This window comes from Perna viridis, chromosome 4, assembly GCF_037379345.1.
Source record: "Perna viridis isolate PV_CMFRI_1.1 ecotype Kerala chromosome 4, ASM3737934v1, whole genome shotgun sequence".
Lineage (NCBI taxonomy): Eukaryota > Metazoa > Mollusca > Bivalvia > Mytilida > Mytilidae > Perna > Perna viridis.
The window spans coordinates 28,898,023-28,917,383 of record NC_142448.1 but is presented as its reverse complement, the minus strand read 5'-3'; the positions used below and the strand labels follow the sequence as shown (position 1 = coordinate 28,917,383).

At 32.1% G+C, this 19,361-nt stretch overlaps 1 protein-coding gene across 5 annotated transcripts; it reads right to left on the bottom strand.

The window, feature by feature from the left end:
* Positions 1 to 299: 299 nt before the first annotated feature.
* LOC148619633 (patched domain-containing protein 3-like) lies at positions 300 to 17,680 on the bottom strand. 5 transcript variants are annotated; one of them, XM_088579778.1, is made up of 6 exons: positions 17,614 to 17,632; positions 12,222 to 12,247; positions 5,951 to 6,169; positions 4,299 to 5,073; positions 3,523 to 3,723; positions 300 to 3,233 (listed from the first exon to the last, which is right to left on the bottom strand). In XM_088579778.1, exons 2-6 carry the CDS (start codon positions 12,225 to 12,227, stop codon positions 1,807 to 1,809), a joined length of 2,628 nt encoding a protein of 875 aa, XP_088435904.1. In that variant the 5' UTR covers positions 12,228 to 12,247; positions 17,614 to 17,632; the 3' UTR covers positions 300 to 1,806. The 5 variants fall into 5 exon arrangements, with proteins under 5 accessions (XP_088435904.1, XP_088435907.1, XP_088435906.1 ...); XM_088579781.1 differs by having other exon boundaries at positions 12,207 to 12,247; positions 17,614 to 17,631; XM_088579780.1 differs by lacking the exon at positions 17,614 to 17,632 and adding an exon at positions 12,575 to 12,700 and having other exon boundaries at positions 12,207 to 12,247.
* Positions 17,681 to 19,361: the final 1,681 nt, after the last annotated feature.

Here is a 19,361-nt window from a genome sequence, read left to right as displayed (position 1 = left end):
TGTGGAGTTAAAATATTAATGTTCGCGGCATTCTAAATTTGCCATTATTGTTTGGTTGTTTTAAATATTTTCGATATTGAAGGTGCTTCCTACCGATACATCTTGTCCATACTACCACTTTTAAGTTGATTACGGATTGCTCATTTACTTCTTTTTATGTGCATGTTATTTAAGATATTTATTTATTTGAATATTCTTTGTTGAGCTTATTTTATTGTCTAGTCGTTATATTCCTTTTGATTACTGTTCGATTCCTAATTCCCTTCATTTTTCCGTAAAAAACGAGTTAAGTTGCAAACTAAATTAAATATCAATTTTATTTTTTTTAAATTCACAAAACAAACAAACAAACATAATAAAAAAACACTCAAAACATAAAAAGCTTTAAAATATGAATTAACTATCACGTACAACTATGAAATGCAATTCTTTCCTTCACTCTTATCAGGATGACTGTATAGCTGATCTGGTCCGGAAGAAAGAATATCGTTTGGCGAGATCCTTTAATCTCAGTTTCCGCTATATAGATGACGTATTATCTTTAAACAATCCTAATTTCGGGGATTTGATACATTTCATCTACCCCAAAGATCTTGAGATAAAGGATACTACAGACACTGTGATGTCAGCCTCATATCTTGACTTACACTTAGGAATCGATGCTAAAGGAAAACTATTGACCAAACTTAACGACAAACGTGATGACTTTTCATTCAAAATTGTCAATTTTCATTTCATCTGTGGCAACATCCCTTCAGCACCGGCGTATGGAGTGTTCATATCACAACTCATACGTTATGCCAGAGCTTGTCGAAACTACAGACCTTTTGTATGGCGCTAGAACTCTAACAAATGGGCTTCTGGTACAGGGTTATGTTGCTACAAGATTGAAGTCATCACTACAGACGGTTTATGGTCGTCATCATGAACTCGTGGATTGCTATGGTGTATCCATCTGCACCATGAAAACTGATTTATTCAACGGTAATAGTTTTCCTTTCCTAGTTTGTCTACCCCAGACTTGACTTTTTATGAGCAACTCGGCGGGTGTTTCTAGAAAAGCAGAGGAGGCTTACCCTGCCGGTGCACCTGATCCATGCTCCCAGTTTTTAGTGGAGTCCAAGTTGCTCATTTGGTTTTGTTACTTTGTATGTATGATTTTATTTACTTTATGTTCTTTGTTGTGTATGTCTGTTTTCCACGTCTGGGTTTTGTCCCTGTATCATATTCCTTTGATTACCGCTATAACCTTGGTTCCCATGATTACTCTTTGAAACGTTATAATTCAGTGAACTGTCTCGAAAATATAAAGCGATTCAATTGAAATGAAAAGAGTAATTAACAAAATTCAATATGTCTCTGCAATGAGTTGTATAAACGACATTACAGTTGAGGATTCATATATCGTTTTTCTTTATATAAAAAAGACGTTCTCAAATATCAGTCTTATTTACATTAAAAAAACATTTACATAGGAAACATATTTTTACAAATATAAGAGATATGAATTTTACAATGTAATTTTCATAAGCATTTTATGCATGGTCTTAAATGATTCGATTCTTAAAAGCATAAAGCGGTGTCATGACTTGCTTACAACAGACACTCACACACGGGTGTTATTAAAAACTTTTCTTTTATCTTTTTACTGAATCTAAATTTCTACCTTTATGATCCATATTTACGCATAATTAATCACAATGTGTTATTATGATTTGGTCATTTCACTGTATAGGTGTCTTTAAAGGTTTACGTGTCTTTATAAATATCCTTCTGTGGTTTAAACACTTTTGGTCGTGGTATTTTTTAAGGTTCATTGATGGATATTTGACTATTATTACCAGCACTTTTTGTTCGATCATCTGATTTGTCTTGACTATTGTGCGATGCTATCGGTTTGTCTTTATGCTCAGTGGTTGGTGGCCCATATAGGGGTCCAACTAGGGACAGTAAAGCCGGTAAAAGAAACAAAGCGTGCATAGCACCAACTACAACGACTATAAACATTACCTTAAAGAAAGAAAAGAAAATATACGACTTTGAGAAAGCAAGCATCAAAATACCAATTACAGATGAAAGTGCGCCATTTAATATAGGTCCACCAGCAAGATCAAGTGCCGATTCAACTCGGTCGTTGCGAAATTCTCCAGATGACTGTACAAATGCATGACAGATATGAGCACTAAAATCAACAGAGAAACCTACGCACATAACGATATGGATCATTGTAACGGAGCTCAACGTCAGGTCCCATATCTCCATAAACCCAATAACCCCAACCATAATCATTGCGACTGACATTGTCACCAGTAAAATTAGTGACGGAAGTGGCATAAATAGAGCAGTGACAAGAAATACAACTGACACTGCTATTGCTAAAGTTTGTATCGTCTGAGGAACTATCTGAACGTACTGCTCATAGTATTTGAACGACGGGGAAAACGCAAATACTGGAAGAGGCGAAGAGTCTGCTAGGTTTCTCATGCGTACCATCAAAGCAGCTTGTTCATTTGATTTAACAAGACTTGAGCTCAGAACATGAAAACGTGAGGCTAAAATGGTGTTGCCATCTATTACAACATCATTTTTAAAAGCTTGTCCTTGAGTCGTTAAAAATGTTCGCAATCCTTGAATGAAATTTGAATACGAAGTATTATCATAGTGGTTTGATTTGAAATATGAATCCAGCCATGATAGCTGAAATGTAGACTGTATGTCATTATCAGTTTTTGCTGAGTCAAGTAAGGTCTGTTGTTCTTTTGTCTTGTCCAAATAATTTATAGGAGATCGAATATTAAATGATATAAATATATTTTGACTAAAAAGTCGTATATTAGTGTCATAAAACTTATAGTGATAAGAATCAGGGGATACTAGATTTCGCAAATCAAGACCTTCTTGAAAGTTTTTAGCACCCCACGATGAAACTCCAATGTAGCATACGAACAACAAAACTATAATAGCTTTGGAGTATTTGTTCAAAACAAGCTTTTTTAAAAGTTTCTTAGGATATCTTTCTATAGGACCTTCCACATCTTCTCGGGTTTCTCTTGGCTTCCCTCCACACAAGAATACAAATATTCCCGCTTTTCCCGATTGCTTGAGTTCCTGTTTAGACTTTGTGGTGCAGCAAGTAAACCAATGGAGGTTTTTTGTCACCCGCTGTTCGTTGATTGTCATTACTCCGATGTAAAATGTTACATAGTTGAAGTAACAAAACAGAACAGCACAACCTACAACAAGAATCTATTTGAATCTTGAATGGTAAACATTTGTGTCAAGTGGAGTGATTATATTTCGAATTGATTTTGTTTCATCGTTCATTCGATCTTTTCAGATAAGGCAGGCAAATGGTGTAATAGCTTTGGAAAATATATTTTAAAAAAAGGAGCGTTATTTCCAATGTAAGGTATCTTTTCTATTATAATAGAAACGAAATACTCTGTACACATTTAAGTAAAACTGGACGATAATGAGCATTAAACACGAATATTTTTATTGAATATCACAAAAAGTATATACCTGTGTACCATGAGAAATTTCTAACACTAGGGAAGACAGATGCAGCTCCTGCACAGAAGGCGACAATGTCGGTAATGGATGTTATGGTAATAGCAATACCACTTGTTCTCAACGTCTTCCCAATCCTGGTCTCCACATCGTCAGTGCTTGATGTATCAGCCAGACCAGACAGTAGAATAAACATATCATCGACTCCAATGCCTGTAACAAGACAGTAATCACCAATTGCATGATAATCATTTAATAATATTCCACAAAGAAATGATAACCAAATATGAATAAACCTGTATTTCTATATGAAAATCATATGATAATCATATTATTATAAAAAGTATATTATCATATCATTATCATTTGAATCGAGCCACATATGATTATCACGCGCAACTCATTTAGCTGTGTCAGAGTATTCTAAATTTCTGTGTTCCTATGGCATTGTAAACAAAAGTAGCCGTAATCCACTTGACTAGTAGGCAAAAAAAAAGCATGCGTACTTCGTATCAATATTTTACGAACCGTTTATATCTTTAGTTACTGAATTTGTCTTTGTTTAAATTGTTTTTAATTTGTCATTTCTTTTGACCCGTTTTGAATTCTTACTTAAAGCCCCTTTTTATGCAATTAACAGCGACTTTGAGTAAATATCTAAATTAGACTTGAATAAGTTTAAAATAGGTACAAAATATTTCAAAACTTTACATACAAAATTTTACAAGCCGTCAGGCACAAGATTTATGCTTAAGGTGACATTATATAAAAAAGGGCAATTCACCTACCTAGTATCAGGAATGGCATTATACCCACAATGTCAACAAATATCGCACCGCATAGACTGGCTAGCCCGAAAGCGGCAAGAATGGCGAGACATGTCGACAGAACACCAGCTAAACCTAAATTATACCGATTGTCCACACAATTTGTGCCCATTAACGCAAAACAAGCAAATACAATCATTAATGTGAAAGTGATTGAGAAAACAGTGATATCACCACTGACATTATTACTTAACTCTACACTAAGACTATCAGAGTAGGAGTATTTAACATTCAATGATTTGCTGGTGTATTGTTTAAGCTTTTCTACGAATGTTTCTTCCCATTTACGTGAAAGGTCAAAGTTCTCAACGTTGAGGTTAAATCTAAATTTCAAAGCCGTTGCCTTTGTAATTACACCATTGTTATGTGAGAGTCCTCCAATAAATCTGCCTATGAAAATGGTTTCTCCTGTCGGCAGATTATAATATGGATGCGAAATGACTCCAGAGGTCATATTACTAACAAAATATGATTCTAGAAGAAACTCGCCATCTATGACACAGTTTCCGGTTCTCTTTGCACAAAGATCGTCAAACTTATAAAGCTGACCAGACGAATCTTGAACGGAAATGTTTTTAATTACATTTATGATTTCAAGCAATTCTGACCAATTAGAATGGTTTAAAATGTTTCCATAGGTTTTCATTTCTACGATGATTTCACCATAAAGACCTAAGTCAGGTAAACTTTGAATGTAGAAATCTTCTGTTGTGTTGACTTCGAACAATGACCTAAACTAAAACGACAAGTATTCAGTTACAATATTTCTAAATATTATCTATTAAATAATTGTATTCTTTGTCAAAGACGGCAACAAGAAATTGTGAACATTTTATACAAAAAAAAAAAAAAAAAAAAGAAATGAAAACAAAACAAATCAGACCAAAATATCTATTTTGTGAAGTCAATATATTCGTGGGTATCAATTTTTGCATTTTTCTGACCACCGCAAAAATAGCGAAAATAAGTACATCGCGAAAATTAATACAATTATAGTAACATTCTTATGGCATAACAAAGAATAAACTTTGATTTTCAACAACAACAAAAAAAAATTATCAATCAAAATAATTTTACCTATGTATTTCAATTATACTATATTTTGTTTTCTCATTTTTTTGCAGGAAAAAGGATGGGAAAAGTCTGAGATGTAACTTTAATATAATGAGAGCTGATCTTGATTCCTTACGAAGGAATTCAAACTATTTTTGTAGGATTTAAACAAAATAACAGAAACAATGTCCCCTCATGACTATCCATTACGCCCGCCATGTATGACCTAAATTCAAGTATTTGTACAAATAATGCCGCAAAAACAAGTCAAATTTCATTAAATCTCATTACGTTTGTAGGAGGTGTTGTGCTTATTGTTCTTTTTAAGATTATCTCCAGATGTAGATGTCAAACAATTATTCTCTCATTTCTACAGTCAAAACTATCCTTCCTATGATATCCATGAAATACCATCATAATCTATTGAGTAAATTAAGAGAAGATGCAATTACGAGATCGGTATATCAATGAACAGATGGGGCTGTGATGCAAACTGATTATTTTGAACCCAACCCCACACTATTTTTACAAATATAATTAAAACCTTTCATCTTATTTACCGTTGATTCATCTTTGCTCGCTTGACTGCCTATTGGAACATACTGATCAATTCCGGACTCGGAATTGATTTTGAGAAGACCTAGTCCAAACAATAAATTGAGAATACCAATAATGATGGTTGTTTTCAAAGGATGACGGGCAATAAAACGTCCGTATCTTTCAAATTTTCCTCCTATCACTTCCTCAACCTTCTTGTGTAGTTTGTAAAAGCAAATCATCTAAAAATAGTGAAACAACAATAAATTGCTTACTTTTCCGTCATTATGCAGCCTTATCAGAGAAAGTAATCAAAATGGAATCTGAATCTGGATTTTGAATTTTATATTGTATTCAGATAATGTTTATTTTATAAATTTGATATTTAAGTACGATTTTTTCAAGATGTTGAACATTCACGTACATGCTGTACATTTTGAATAAAAGATGTACACGTTCATAAAAGAAATTACCAAAGGCACCTTTTAATCTTATATTAAACAAGGGTAACAAGAAAATTACGGAACACTAATCCGGTCCTTAAACAAGTCAAGCCCAAATAAAATCTGACAAAATAGATATTACACCACCTGAGTAGCTATTAAATAGTATTTGCATGATGTAATGTCATAATCGGAAAATTAGCGATCACATCAGCACAAAGCATAATTTACAGAATGCAATTTTTACTCAATATTTTAGAAGAAATGAGTATTTTGAACCAAGGACTGATATCTAAAAAATAATTTAATAAGAGACCTTTTGAGACATATTTCCTCATACCTCTGATTCAGGAGTCTGTTACGCAGATATCTATGTTATTCAAAGAATTTAGAGAATTTAGTACTTTCTCTAGCATAGAGAATCGATTGTGAAATATCAACACAATATGCAGGAGATGAAGGTATATTACTACACAGGTAGGGCAAATTTATAATTCTAAAACTATAGACGTCTCTTTTATTATAAATCTTAGAATTGAAATGACTACTGTTGACGAATTCGAGATGGAGGTTCAAAAAAGATGCTGAACAATCTTTTTCTATAGTCTCCCTGATCACGAGCTCTGGTGAATATATATAAGGTAACCTTTTTCTAAACGACAGGATGTTCAATACATCATCAATATATCAGTATGTGAAATTATATAATTTATATTTTTATTCTTTACAAGATTCTGAAAAAAATTCAGTCTCGTATGTATTCAAAAACAAGTCGGCTAGAAGAAGAGCACAATTAGTGCCCATTGGAATGCCAACTGTTGCTGAATAAAGCTCCTCGAAATGTCAGAAATATGTGATCAATGAGGAAACAAGCATACTGCAAACCTGTTTTTTTTTCTGCGTAGGGCACTTTACCCTTCTGAGATGTTTCAGAAAAGTATCTGGATTTGTAACCTAGTACAACATGATTACTCGAATTAGCAAACGATTTTAAACTTTAAATGAGAACTCAATTTTTCATGTGACAGCGTAATGTAACGAGTTGAGAAGTCAAAAGTTTGTAGAGAACTAATTTCCGAAACACTACGGGATTTTATGTTTTCAAGTAAATCTAAAGATTCTTAAAATTTTTTTAAGTATCCACATATGATTTATGCCACTACGTGATTGGGTGATATTGCAACTTGCTTGCTGTCCATTTTTCACTGCCAACACCATTTTTATAAGGTGAATTGACATCTCCTTTGTGGGGCAAGATGAGTATCCAGGTATGTACCTTTTTTTCGTATGAATTCTTAAGAAGTTTGGGAATCCAAGACAAGGAAGGCAAGTCCTCGATGTATCGATGTTTATGGAGGACATGGAGCACTTGTGGTTGTTTAAGATTTCATCTTTGTCAAAAGTAGTACCTTTGTATTTTGTATAACCTGGGTTGTTACTATCAATGCCCAATATCATGTTAAGGCAATTGCGGTAATGGACTTTATAATCACATACAATGTTGTTTGAAGCTTTGTCCGCAAGGAAGATAACATAAAGAAATGCATTCAAGTGCTTCATGGTCATTGAATACGGACTTTGATCGTTTATTGACACACTTCTTTAGATCTTTAGATACAATTTCATAATGAGAAGCCAAAAATCGCCAAATCAAAAGAATATAATCAAAGGATAAAGACCAGATAGTGAAAAACAGACACCTGAAATAAAGAACAAAAATAACTAAGATGACATATACAAAGAAACAAAGCAAATGAGCAACTCGTACTCTCCTTAAAATTGGAAACAGGGAACAGGTGCAACGGTGTGGTAAGCGTCCTCCTCTTTTTCAAAAACACCCGGCGAGTTGCTATTAAAAAGTAAGGTCCGGGATAGACGAAAGTGGAAAGAAAACCTATGACACGGTGAACAAATTGGTTCTCATAGTGCTTATGGATACAGCGTAATGATCCATGAGATCATGATGACGTAAAAAATCCGTAAAACGTTTGTAGTGATGACTTCAGAAATTCTGACTTGTGATAACGCCTTCTTCGGTTTTTATTTGGAGATGATTTGGAATCGTTTATTTCAAAGTATCGGGTACCGCTACCAAGTATTATGTAACTGAATTTAGGCGTACCTTTCTAGAGTAACAACGATGTATAATGTTAACTAGGATATTCTTAACGTTGATTAATTTACATAAATTATTCAAATCTGTACCAGAAATTTGTCGGTTTCTAAATTTGTTTCTAACAAAAATGATATCAAAAGGAAAGGAAAGGAAAGATACTACCACAAAATGTATTATGAATATGTCGATATACTGATTGCAAATGTGATTTCCGACCACCACAATTTATTATTTGAGTTAAAAAAATATATCAAGTGTTATAGGTGCAGGCGGGTTGTTGGGGACCATTTAGAGCACCCGATATGGACGAATACTTATTTAACATGAATCGAATACAAAAAAATACCAGTTATATAGTGTAAATTTCGATATACTATACACGTGTTTCAAGGAGTAACCTCTCATCAGCAGCATTAAAATCAAATATGTAGGAAGATCATAATCAAAACATTAGTGGTATACAAGAAGTACTCAAAACCAAATCTATCGAAAGAGGAAGCCAAATCCATCACCGAGAGGTTCTACCATATACAATGCAAGGAATGAAGCCTCGGTGTTTTGCATATTTTTAAATTTGGAATACTGCAAGATGTCATAAAAAAGGTAGATAAAATGTGATATTATTCGGGGTCAGACAAGTCTGACTACTGGGTTGGTGAACACCCTCGGGGACCTCAGGTCCACCAGCAGTGGTATTGACCCAGTGGTTCATTACCATCCATAGTCATGATGGCATATGACTTAAATCTAAAGTTGCTTAATGTTTGATCCATATGTTCCCATTATAACATATTTGTAATTAAATAATATCTGTTTTAGTTGTCAAAAGTAAATGGATGCTATCAATATTTCAGAATAAGTTACGATTTTAAAGGTCAATTACTTCAGCCGTTATGACCAATAATAATTTCAAAATTGTTCTGCGACTTAAATAATTCCGTGTCTGACGTCATGTAGAAATTTATTCGAATATTTGTAAGTTTACACACGGACGCAAATTTGTCTACGTGAACGCATTTACTCACGTGTATAAATTGCACTTGGCCGGAAGCAAGTGGTATTCATTTTTGCACATATGCAAATGTATCAGGGTAAACATTTTTCAAAATTTCTAACACATTTACATGTAAACAAATAGCTAAATTTGCAAACCTCCATTTTTCGACAAATTAGCCGAACACTCTACTCGAATAAAAAAACCCCACACATTTAGACTTAATACTATTCTTATAACTGAAAGTTTATATGATGTAACGTTTTTTTTTCTATATCTCACGGGTTACAAAGTTCTGTTTATTTACAAATAGAACCATGTGTTTTAAAATGGTTGTTCTCAATCGTGCCAGATTTCCTTTTAAGTATGGTTAACCGAAAAAGCAATCATGGTTTCTTTTGGATGAGACGTTTGCAGGATATCTGGATATCCATATGAAATATGCATACTCGTTTGTCATGGTTACTCAAGATACCAAATGTATGACGGTTTTGTGCAACCTTAAATATTTATTTCTAAAACATGTATGAGTACAGAATTCCAAAGTGACTCTTTATAAGCCCATACTTCACAATTGATAAGTCATAAATCCAATTGCATATTACAATCATTTTAGGTAATAATGACCAGATTATCTATCTAGTGAGCAGTAGAATTCATATAAAAGGCGATTTTTATACAAGTAAATACTGCTATTATTTTAAAGAACAATTTGAATTCGCTTGCAGAAGATATATAAGTAAGGTTATTTGACTGAGAGCTAAATATACATTCAGGTAGATATAGCTACAGAGGAAATTCCAATAGTAGCGACTCAGGGGCCGATCCAGAAAGGGAAAAGATTCCATTTTTAATATCATGAGGTGTCTACGTTATTATTTGCTCAATTTTTGCCAAAAACTTTCGAACATACAAAAGGGTGTCCAACCATCGGATACAACCTTTTGATACTTTAGAAAATTATATATTTTCTACATAAGACAAGAAAAAGTAGAAGCTCATACTTTTGCATGTAATAACATATTGAAAACGTTTGAGCTGTAGTAAGAGTATAGATTTAATCCGTAAAACATTGAACTTCATCTCTTGAAGAGTATATAACAAAAACAAAAATGACATTTTTTCATCAAAAAAAGCGGTCGGCTTTCTCGAAGTCATGATTCTCCCTTCTTCAAGGGGTACATTTAGTGAAGTTAAAAGTCAGTTGATACAATCAATGATGCGACAGCGGATATAACAGTTACCAACATATTAGTAATAACCTCATCAAGGATAATATCTTATTAATATAACATAATTGAGGATCTCAACCGATAAATAAGCCTAAAATAATCAACCCAAAAATCTTATATTTAAAAAAAAAACATCATATGAACGCTTAGCAAATTTATTTTTCAGGAGAATTTGCAGATGTGGAAATTCTTATGCATGCAAATTTTCGTCATCAGTATGGGGCTTTAGACTGTCATTTAACGCACGTCCCTTTTTCTGTCAACAAAACGTTATGACACATAGTTAAATTTACAACGTAGAAAAGTAATAGAAAGAAATAATTATTATGAAAGTTATCATTTGGCTGCTCGATCGGAAATTACTTTTCAAACAAATATTCAGACAGGATATGTGTTTTTGAAATATTATCAATACATTTTGTGAAATGATTATCCTCTTTGTGGACTTGTCGTTGTAAAATGTAGTTTTCAAGAAAGACATTTCATCTTTTACATAAAAAATTCCCATTATTTACTTATCATTACAAAAAGTGCAAAGTAGACACGGCATTTTGCTTAAAACACCGCTGTCATTCCAGAATTCCATGAAGGACAGTTATACGAGTGTTCGAGATATATAATTTGATAATAAGAGCTGAATTTAGTTGTTTAACGAAACGTGTTTGCAAATATAAATAAAAAGATGTAAAAGTATCCCCCCTTATTCCACTGAGTGTATAAAAATGATCTTTATTCAGATACATCAATTCAGTAACAATTATAGAGATACACTGTAAATGATGATACAATTGTTTATATAGTCTTTTAATACTGGACGAAAATTTTCAAGTTTTTAACTAAATTTAAAACAAGATTTTTCTGGAATAGGCGGGTTTAGAATTCAAAAAAAAAAATTCCAAGAAAAAATCCAACTTTACTTTCTTGTAGGGCATTATTTAAAACTAATTTCAATAATACAAGACAACATTTAACAGTTTAAAAAAAATCAAATTTGCCTGAATGAATTAAGTAGGTGGTACATGTGTCAATTAATTCATCTTACTGCATTTCTAAAATACAAACCTTTTGAAATAATGAATTGATATTCATTAACTTCAAACTTGGATCTTTTGAGGAGAAACTATTTCATTTTTCAGTTTTTCAAAGCATTTTTCATCTTTGTATGTATCCAGAGTTAAAAGTTAGTGTTAAGCTAATATACTGAACATTTATTCGCCTTTGATTGAAACAAATTTGTTTTTCATGTTGGGTTTGTTAAAGAATTATAAGTTGAATTGAAATTATTTTATGCCGCTTTTTAAATCTATATATAAACAATGAACATAAAAAATGAAATAAGATAATATTATTTAGTATTAAGGTTGTAAGTTTTTCCTTTTTTTTTTGTCATGTCAAATGTTTTTACACGAAAAAGTTTTAATTGCAATATTTTTCTTTAATAATTAAACAAAAATTATAAGCATTCAATACATCTGAATCACATTTAATACTTACTCCACTTTAACTTACGTTCATTCTTTATACATTGCTATATTCTGAAACAAAAGTAATTACCGATGCTGAAATTATTATACATGAATTAATGACATTACAATCACTTTATCTTGCACATTTATAATGCCAAAAGACGAATGTCTTAAACGAAAATAAAGTCAAAAACCTGTCGAAACAAAATTATGGGAAACAAATAAAATTACAATAAGAACGAACTAGTGATTAATGCTTGATTAGATATGACAAAAGCTTTTTTCTAAAAGTTGGAAATGGTCTTTTATGAAATAATCTAAATATAATTCAATATATATATATAATATATTATATAATAATAACTTTTAACATAAAAAAAACATTTGGAATCTTACCATACTCAATCGGTTGCATGCAGGTGTCTATATTAAAATTGGTATTTCCGTATAGAAAAAGAAATTTATAGAGCTAGACATTTTAATACCATGATCATTGTGTCATAACTATTAATAAAGAACATGTGATGTAAATATTTAGCGTGTTACCGTAGAAAATCAATAGCTATTTATTGTGCACTTGGTGACGTTTTGTGGTTCTTGAAAGATTAGATAACCCTTTCATCTGAGTGCAACTAGATTAATCAAGATAAACCAATACAGCTGATGCCAGATATGACTTATTGTTTTTTTGTTTGTTTTAATATATGGCTTTTGTTAGATTCTTGTGTCCAGTAAACTTAACTGTATTAAAAGTACTTCAGTAATTGAGTCCCTTAGAAAGATTGCAAAGACTGTTATTTGCTGAATATTGATTCTAAGGCGAATTATCATATGAATTAAATCGATGTTCGTAATGATATTAAGAAAATTGCGTGTGGTTTTCTTTTCCGGGGGAAATTAAAAGAGTAAAGATTAAAACATTTTTAGTTGATAGTACAAATAGTTTTTTATTAATGTTATTTTGTACAATCGTTAGTGATAAGATGTGTTTTACATGTAGAATATGTCAACCAAAGAAAAAAAATTAGAACACATTCAGGTAGAATGTAATGCAACTTTCCATGCTTAGAAAACACACCCCCCCCCCCAAAAAAAAAAAAAAATGGCCAAATTAAAAATCCTTTTTTTTTTCTCAGTATTGTTTTTGTGAATTTTTACTTTTGAATAGAGTGCAAAATGCATCCTGCAATGAAGTACTTGAAACTTCTTAAACTTCGATGGAGAGACTGTCAATACATGGGGCTGATGAGATATCGTAAATCTAATTTAAAGTACGTAAAGGCTCTCCAATTGACGTGATTATCAAACATTTTTTTTTCTAATAAATCAGTAAAAAGTTCAACAAGTGTACTTGGGTTATATTAATAGTAAATCATATTTAAAGACTTGCAAATATATATTGCATGTCGACTTTTCTCTTCAAATTTCAAAAGTACACATTTAAACAAACCTAAATACATCATGTCAATAAGTGACGGATGATAAACGCATTTATAGGCCTTAAATCTCCTTTAAAAAGTAGAATTGACAATTGATCTTCATTACATTTTGAAAAAATACTCTTCCCAAATAAATAGAATTGCTTAGCTATAGACGCTAAGTAAACGAATAAATAATACAATTTATGGTAAGGTTCTTTGTATGAATGTCATTTTTCTTATCCTTTCTCTTGGTATCGTCAATCTTTTAAAGGAAACTACGATGGAAAACCTATGTAAATAACAACTTTGGTGATTTGAATGCTATTAATTTCAATATTTCTAATAAGGAAGAATTATCAAGGGAACAAAGATAGAATAAGCACTCTCCTCATTATTAAAAACAACTCCCTCTCAGTTGCTTATAAAATACCACGTTCGTGATAGATCAGAGAGAAAAGGAAAACTATTACACGGTGAGCAAATCTGTTATCATGGTGCAGATAGATGCACCATGACAGACCACGACTGTGATGACACTTAATTTTGTAGCAACATAACCATGCCCAGCAGCCTAATCGTAAGTTATAAGTACGGCATAAAAGGTCCGCGCATAACGTATGAAAGAGCAATCAAGGGAACGAAGATTCTGGCCGAAATCAAAAGGATGTAATCCAGGGACAAAGACCAGACATGGAAAACAGACAAACACAACAAAAAACATGAAATAACCAAAATAATACATACAAAGACATAAACGTAAATGAGCAACTCTGACTCCACTACAAACTGGGAACATAGACCGGATGCACCGGTAGGGTAAGCGTCTTCCCTTTGTCTAGAAACACCCGCCGAGTTGCTCATAGAACGTTACGTCCAGGGTAGAAAAAAGAGGAAAGGAAAACAATGACACAGTGAATAAATCAGTTTTCATGGTATAGATGGATACACCGTAACGATCCACGAGTTCAAGATGACGACCATAAAACTTCTATAGTGACGACTTTGATCTTGTAGCAACATACCCCTGTCCCAGAAGCCTAGTTGTAAGAAGTCTAGAGCGGTACAAAAAAAATATGTGTAGCAACAACAAGGTCAGATATAATTGGCAAAAATCCATAGGCTGGTGCTGAAATTAGTCCCCTAGTTAGAAGAAATGCAGAATTTGATAAATTGAATCAAATTGATGCAAGTGTTCATTTTTTTTAGAATTTAAACACATTTATTTACTAACGGAAACATACTTTTTTCTTACTATTATAAATTGTTTTATAATTTGTGCGTAGTCAATGGATATTTTATTTACTGGATATGACCTTCAACAAGCGATAATATGGGTGTCGTGCAAGAATGAGAAACTATTTACCATAGCGCATGAGTGAAATCCGGTCTCCAAAGGGTCAAGCGGTTTGCTTCTGAGTTCACCTGTATATCATATTTAACTATAATTTGTATCACTCTTTTGTATTTCATCTATTTCTTTCTTGTAGTCCTATTTATTATCCCTAATATGATATGGGCTCGCCTTAATTTTACACTTCTTTTAAAACTTTTTTATTTAATCACCACCGATATATTCACGCGTCGCAATAAAAGAGAGCGGGTTGGCGTGCTGTAAAACCAGAATTCAAACCATATTTCTTTCGAAATGCCTGTACCAAGATATGACCATTGCGGTACCAGCTACTTTGGTGATGCAAGATTTTTTTAACTTGGCTTGTTTAAGGATCGGATGAGTGATTGATAATTGTATTGTAACCCTTTGTGTTGACTACAAGTTACCCATTTTGAATAGTGTTAACCCCTGATGTTGCCAGTTCATTAACTATTTATTACTCCCTTCCGGAATTGTGATAATAATTTCGGTAATTTTGTAATTTCCATTATTTATGCGACAGAAGACATGGCATTCACAAAACGGCTCTTTCGTTACACTGAAGTTTATTTAGAAAAGAGTTTCCACTTCAAATGCATCATTTCACGTCACATTATATGTAATTGGATGACATACCAAAACTAAGTCTTAACAATATAGGAAAGGACTGTATGTAACTTGTTCTGTGAAAGATACTTTCTTCTGAGTAGAAGTCAATGGGAAATTTATAATGTAATATCTCAAATGATTATTATATCGTACGTATAAAAGACATTTGTCTGTGCGAACTAAAAACTTAATATGAATTAATTAAACTAATTAATTGTGGTTTCCTTTATACAATAATTTTGAATCCTATTTGAGTTTTGAGAATATTCTCTTCTTAGATCGTAAAAATGATACACTATTTCAAAGCTACACAAAACATTTAGCTCATAAAAAAATGTTAGTAACTGATAGAACTGAAATATTATATAAGAGTAATCAAGGGAACAAAGGTTATAGCAGTAATCAAAAAGAATGTAATCCATGGACAAAGACCAGACATGGAAACTATTGCAATAGATTTTGCTACTACAGAACAAGAATTTAGAAAAAAATTATCAAAGTTCAAATCGTAAATAGTTAAGTGTAAGTTTTTTTGTAAGAATCAGGCACAATGGGGAAAATCAGAAACTTGCACGTCAAGACATCACCAATCTGACTTAATAAATTTGCTAAAGGATGATTTATGTATTTGAAAAGACCACTATTTAATCTCGGCATCACTGGATTTTCTCAGAATTTTTTCAGAAGAAAATAAGCAAAATGAAGTTTTTGTCAGAGTTATTTTCCCTTGAAATGTTTATTTTCAGTGTATTACAATGAAATTATAACTCAATTTACCAAAGTGATATGAAAATGTTGTTTTTTTTTTCTCTATTTTGATGGTACAAATAGTCAAATAAAACTTTCATTATGGTGGGATTTTTCATAAAATAATTGTGTCAGATTGTTAACGTTTCCATCTTAGGTCTAGCCGGACGTGACATTTTGTGAACAGCTTCGGATGTGTTTCTAGTAAAGTAGAGGGCACTTACCTTTCTGAAGCACCTGGTCTATGATCCTATTTTGTTAGCGTTCAGGTTGCTCATTTACTATTGTTTCTTTGTAAGCGTTATTTTAGTAATTTCAAATTAATGCAAAAATTATCGTAATTTTTTTAAAATAGTTTTTAAAAGGCATTTACTAAAATAAATTCTTAAACATTCTAAATAAAAAATGTGTATCATCACTCGAATACTTAAATAGTTCATACATTACAATATTTTGAATTTAAATTAAGAAAAAAGTATGAAAGATATCACACCATCGATCAGGTTGCTCATTTACTATTTTTTCTTTGTAAGCGTTATTTTTGTAATATCAAATTATTGCAAAAATTATCGTTATTTTTTAAAAATAGTTTTTAAAAGGCAATTACTAAAATAAATTCTTAATCATTCTAAATAAAAAATGTGTATCATCACATTAATACTTAAATAGTTCATACATTACAATATTTTGAATTTAAATTAAGAAAAGTATGAAAGATTTCACACCATCGATCAAAATAAAATAGAATTTTAGAATTTAAAAACAATACAAATTTATTTCAATAAATTATCTTAATAACCTGGCCGGAATACTTGAAGTAAATTTTCACCCAAACATTTAAAAAAGGATTTCCATATCTTTGCTTTGACAGTATAATAACAAAAAACAAATATTGAATGATAGAAATTCATATTCAATGGTGAATGGTTTTAATATGCTAGTGGGATAAATATATATTTTGACGAAACTATTTGTTAAATAAACGGGCAAGTAGTGAACCTATATATATATATATATATATGATTACTGACTTGTATCGCAAAGTCTCAAATACATTAGATGTGTTTATCATAGCATAAATATAGCCAAAGTATCAATTATAAAAAGATGATTTCAGAATACTATTCTTCTTTCCTCGAAATGAAATTTTATTGTATTTTGAAAATGCTTCATGAAGCCTGTCTTGTAGACCACTTTTAAAAAAAGACTTAAAACACTATGATGGACAGCTTTTATCGTAGCCTAGAAGAAACATGTTTTATATTTCAGAAAAAAAAAACACTAACCTTCATAAAAATTTGTTCTTGTGTCATGTTTGAACAGGAAACTTTGGATGTCATACAAAGGTGTGTCGGTAACTTTTTTCCAGAAATTTAATTGCCTTATATGGTTATCAATTTAAAGTAATGCAAATAAAGGTAGGACTATCCTGATATGAACAAATGCGTCAACTGATCATGTGTGTATTTAGAAAGAAGGGGATTTTTCTTTACATTCTCGGAACAATTTATTGGTTGCTTTATTAATCAAACAAATATTTAGCTGATCAACTAAACAATCCATGTGATCAAACAACAATCTTCCTGGTTTTAAAGCTATAAAAGGACATGTTCATGCTTGACCTTCAAATTATTGCCATCAGATTTGAATTATTGGTTCGTATCTTTCTTTTCATTATTTCGGATTTTTTCTTTGAAATTCCATTATAAATCACTACCATCGTTGTAAATAGGCTACAAAAACCAAACAGAACAAACAAAAAAACAAGCAAAAACAAAAACAAAACAAAAACAAAAATATAAAAAAAACAAAAACAAAAAACTATTTAAATTTTTTTTAAAAGCATGAAAAATAATTATTTTTAGCCTGAGTAATGAATGTATATGACTCGACTCGCTTTCATATCACGCCCCGTGCAGGTCCGGGTGTTAAAAGAATAGGCCTGCAGCAGCGCTAAGCTTGTCGTATAAGGCGACTAAATAGTGCTCAGAACCCTAGCCGGGGGCTAGGGCGCTCTGCCCACAGAGCAACTGGAATGTGTGCCAAGGTGGTGGAATGGGGTACCCCTGGCGTGTTACATGCTGGGGTTGTCAGGCTATAATACGGAAAACCTGACCGCAAACCATAATGGTGCACCGTGGTGGGAAAGATGCCACGTTCTTCGCACATTAAAGAACCTTACTCTGGTTTTCTCCCGGAGAAGGAACCATACGGCTCCCCCACAGGAGGCTAAATTACCCGACCCTACCTACCTCTCCCTATTTCCAGTGGCAATCAAAATTTGTCGACCCAATTGTCCTTGTGTCCCATCCCTTTTTCATTTCATCATCATTTTATGTTCATTTTATCATCAATTTCATGTTCATCGTCTGAATATAGCTGAAATATTGCTGCTCGGACGTTAAACCCCAACAAACAAACAAACAAACAATTTTAGTCATGATAAATGGGACAATAAGTTCTTTGGTATTAATGACAGTGAAGCAAATTGGATGAATCCACAACATTGCCTTGCCATGGAGGTGACGCATTCAGCTTTAGAAAATGCTGGACTGACAATGGACACAATAAAAGGATCAAAAACATCTGTTTATATAGGTTTGATATATGTGTCAAGTTCTCTTGTGTAAAGTATGAAACAAATGCTCAAATATCAAATATGAAAAGTATGATTTGCATAAATTTTGTACATTGCTTTTTGGTATTTAAACTGCAACATATTATTTTTGTAGACATTTAGTTAATAGTTAGGTTAATCGTTGTATATAAAAAAAACACCCTTTTCTCTTATTTAAGAAACGAATACCTCCACATCTTTTGTCTGCAGAAAAAATATTAGTGACTAATTTGAAATTAGAACAAATAAGCAATATTTACTGTGCATGCTTTGTAGTATATGTTACGGACCATAAGGTTATTGAACGATACTTTTTTCATCAGGAGCAATGAACGACGACCTATCGCTAGGTTTACATAACGCCCGTCACGAGTACAATAACTTTGTTGTTACTGGTATGGCTCAAAGTATAACATC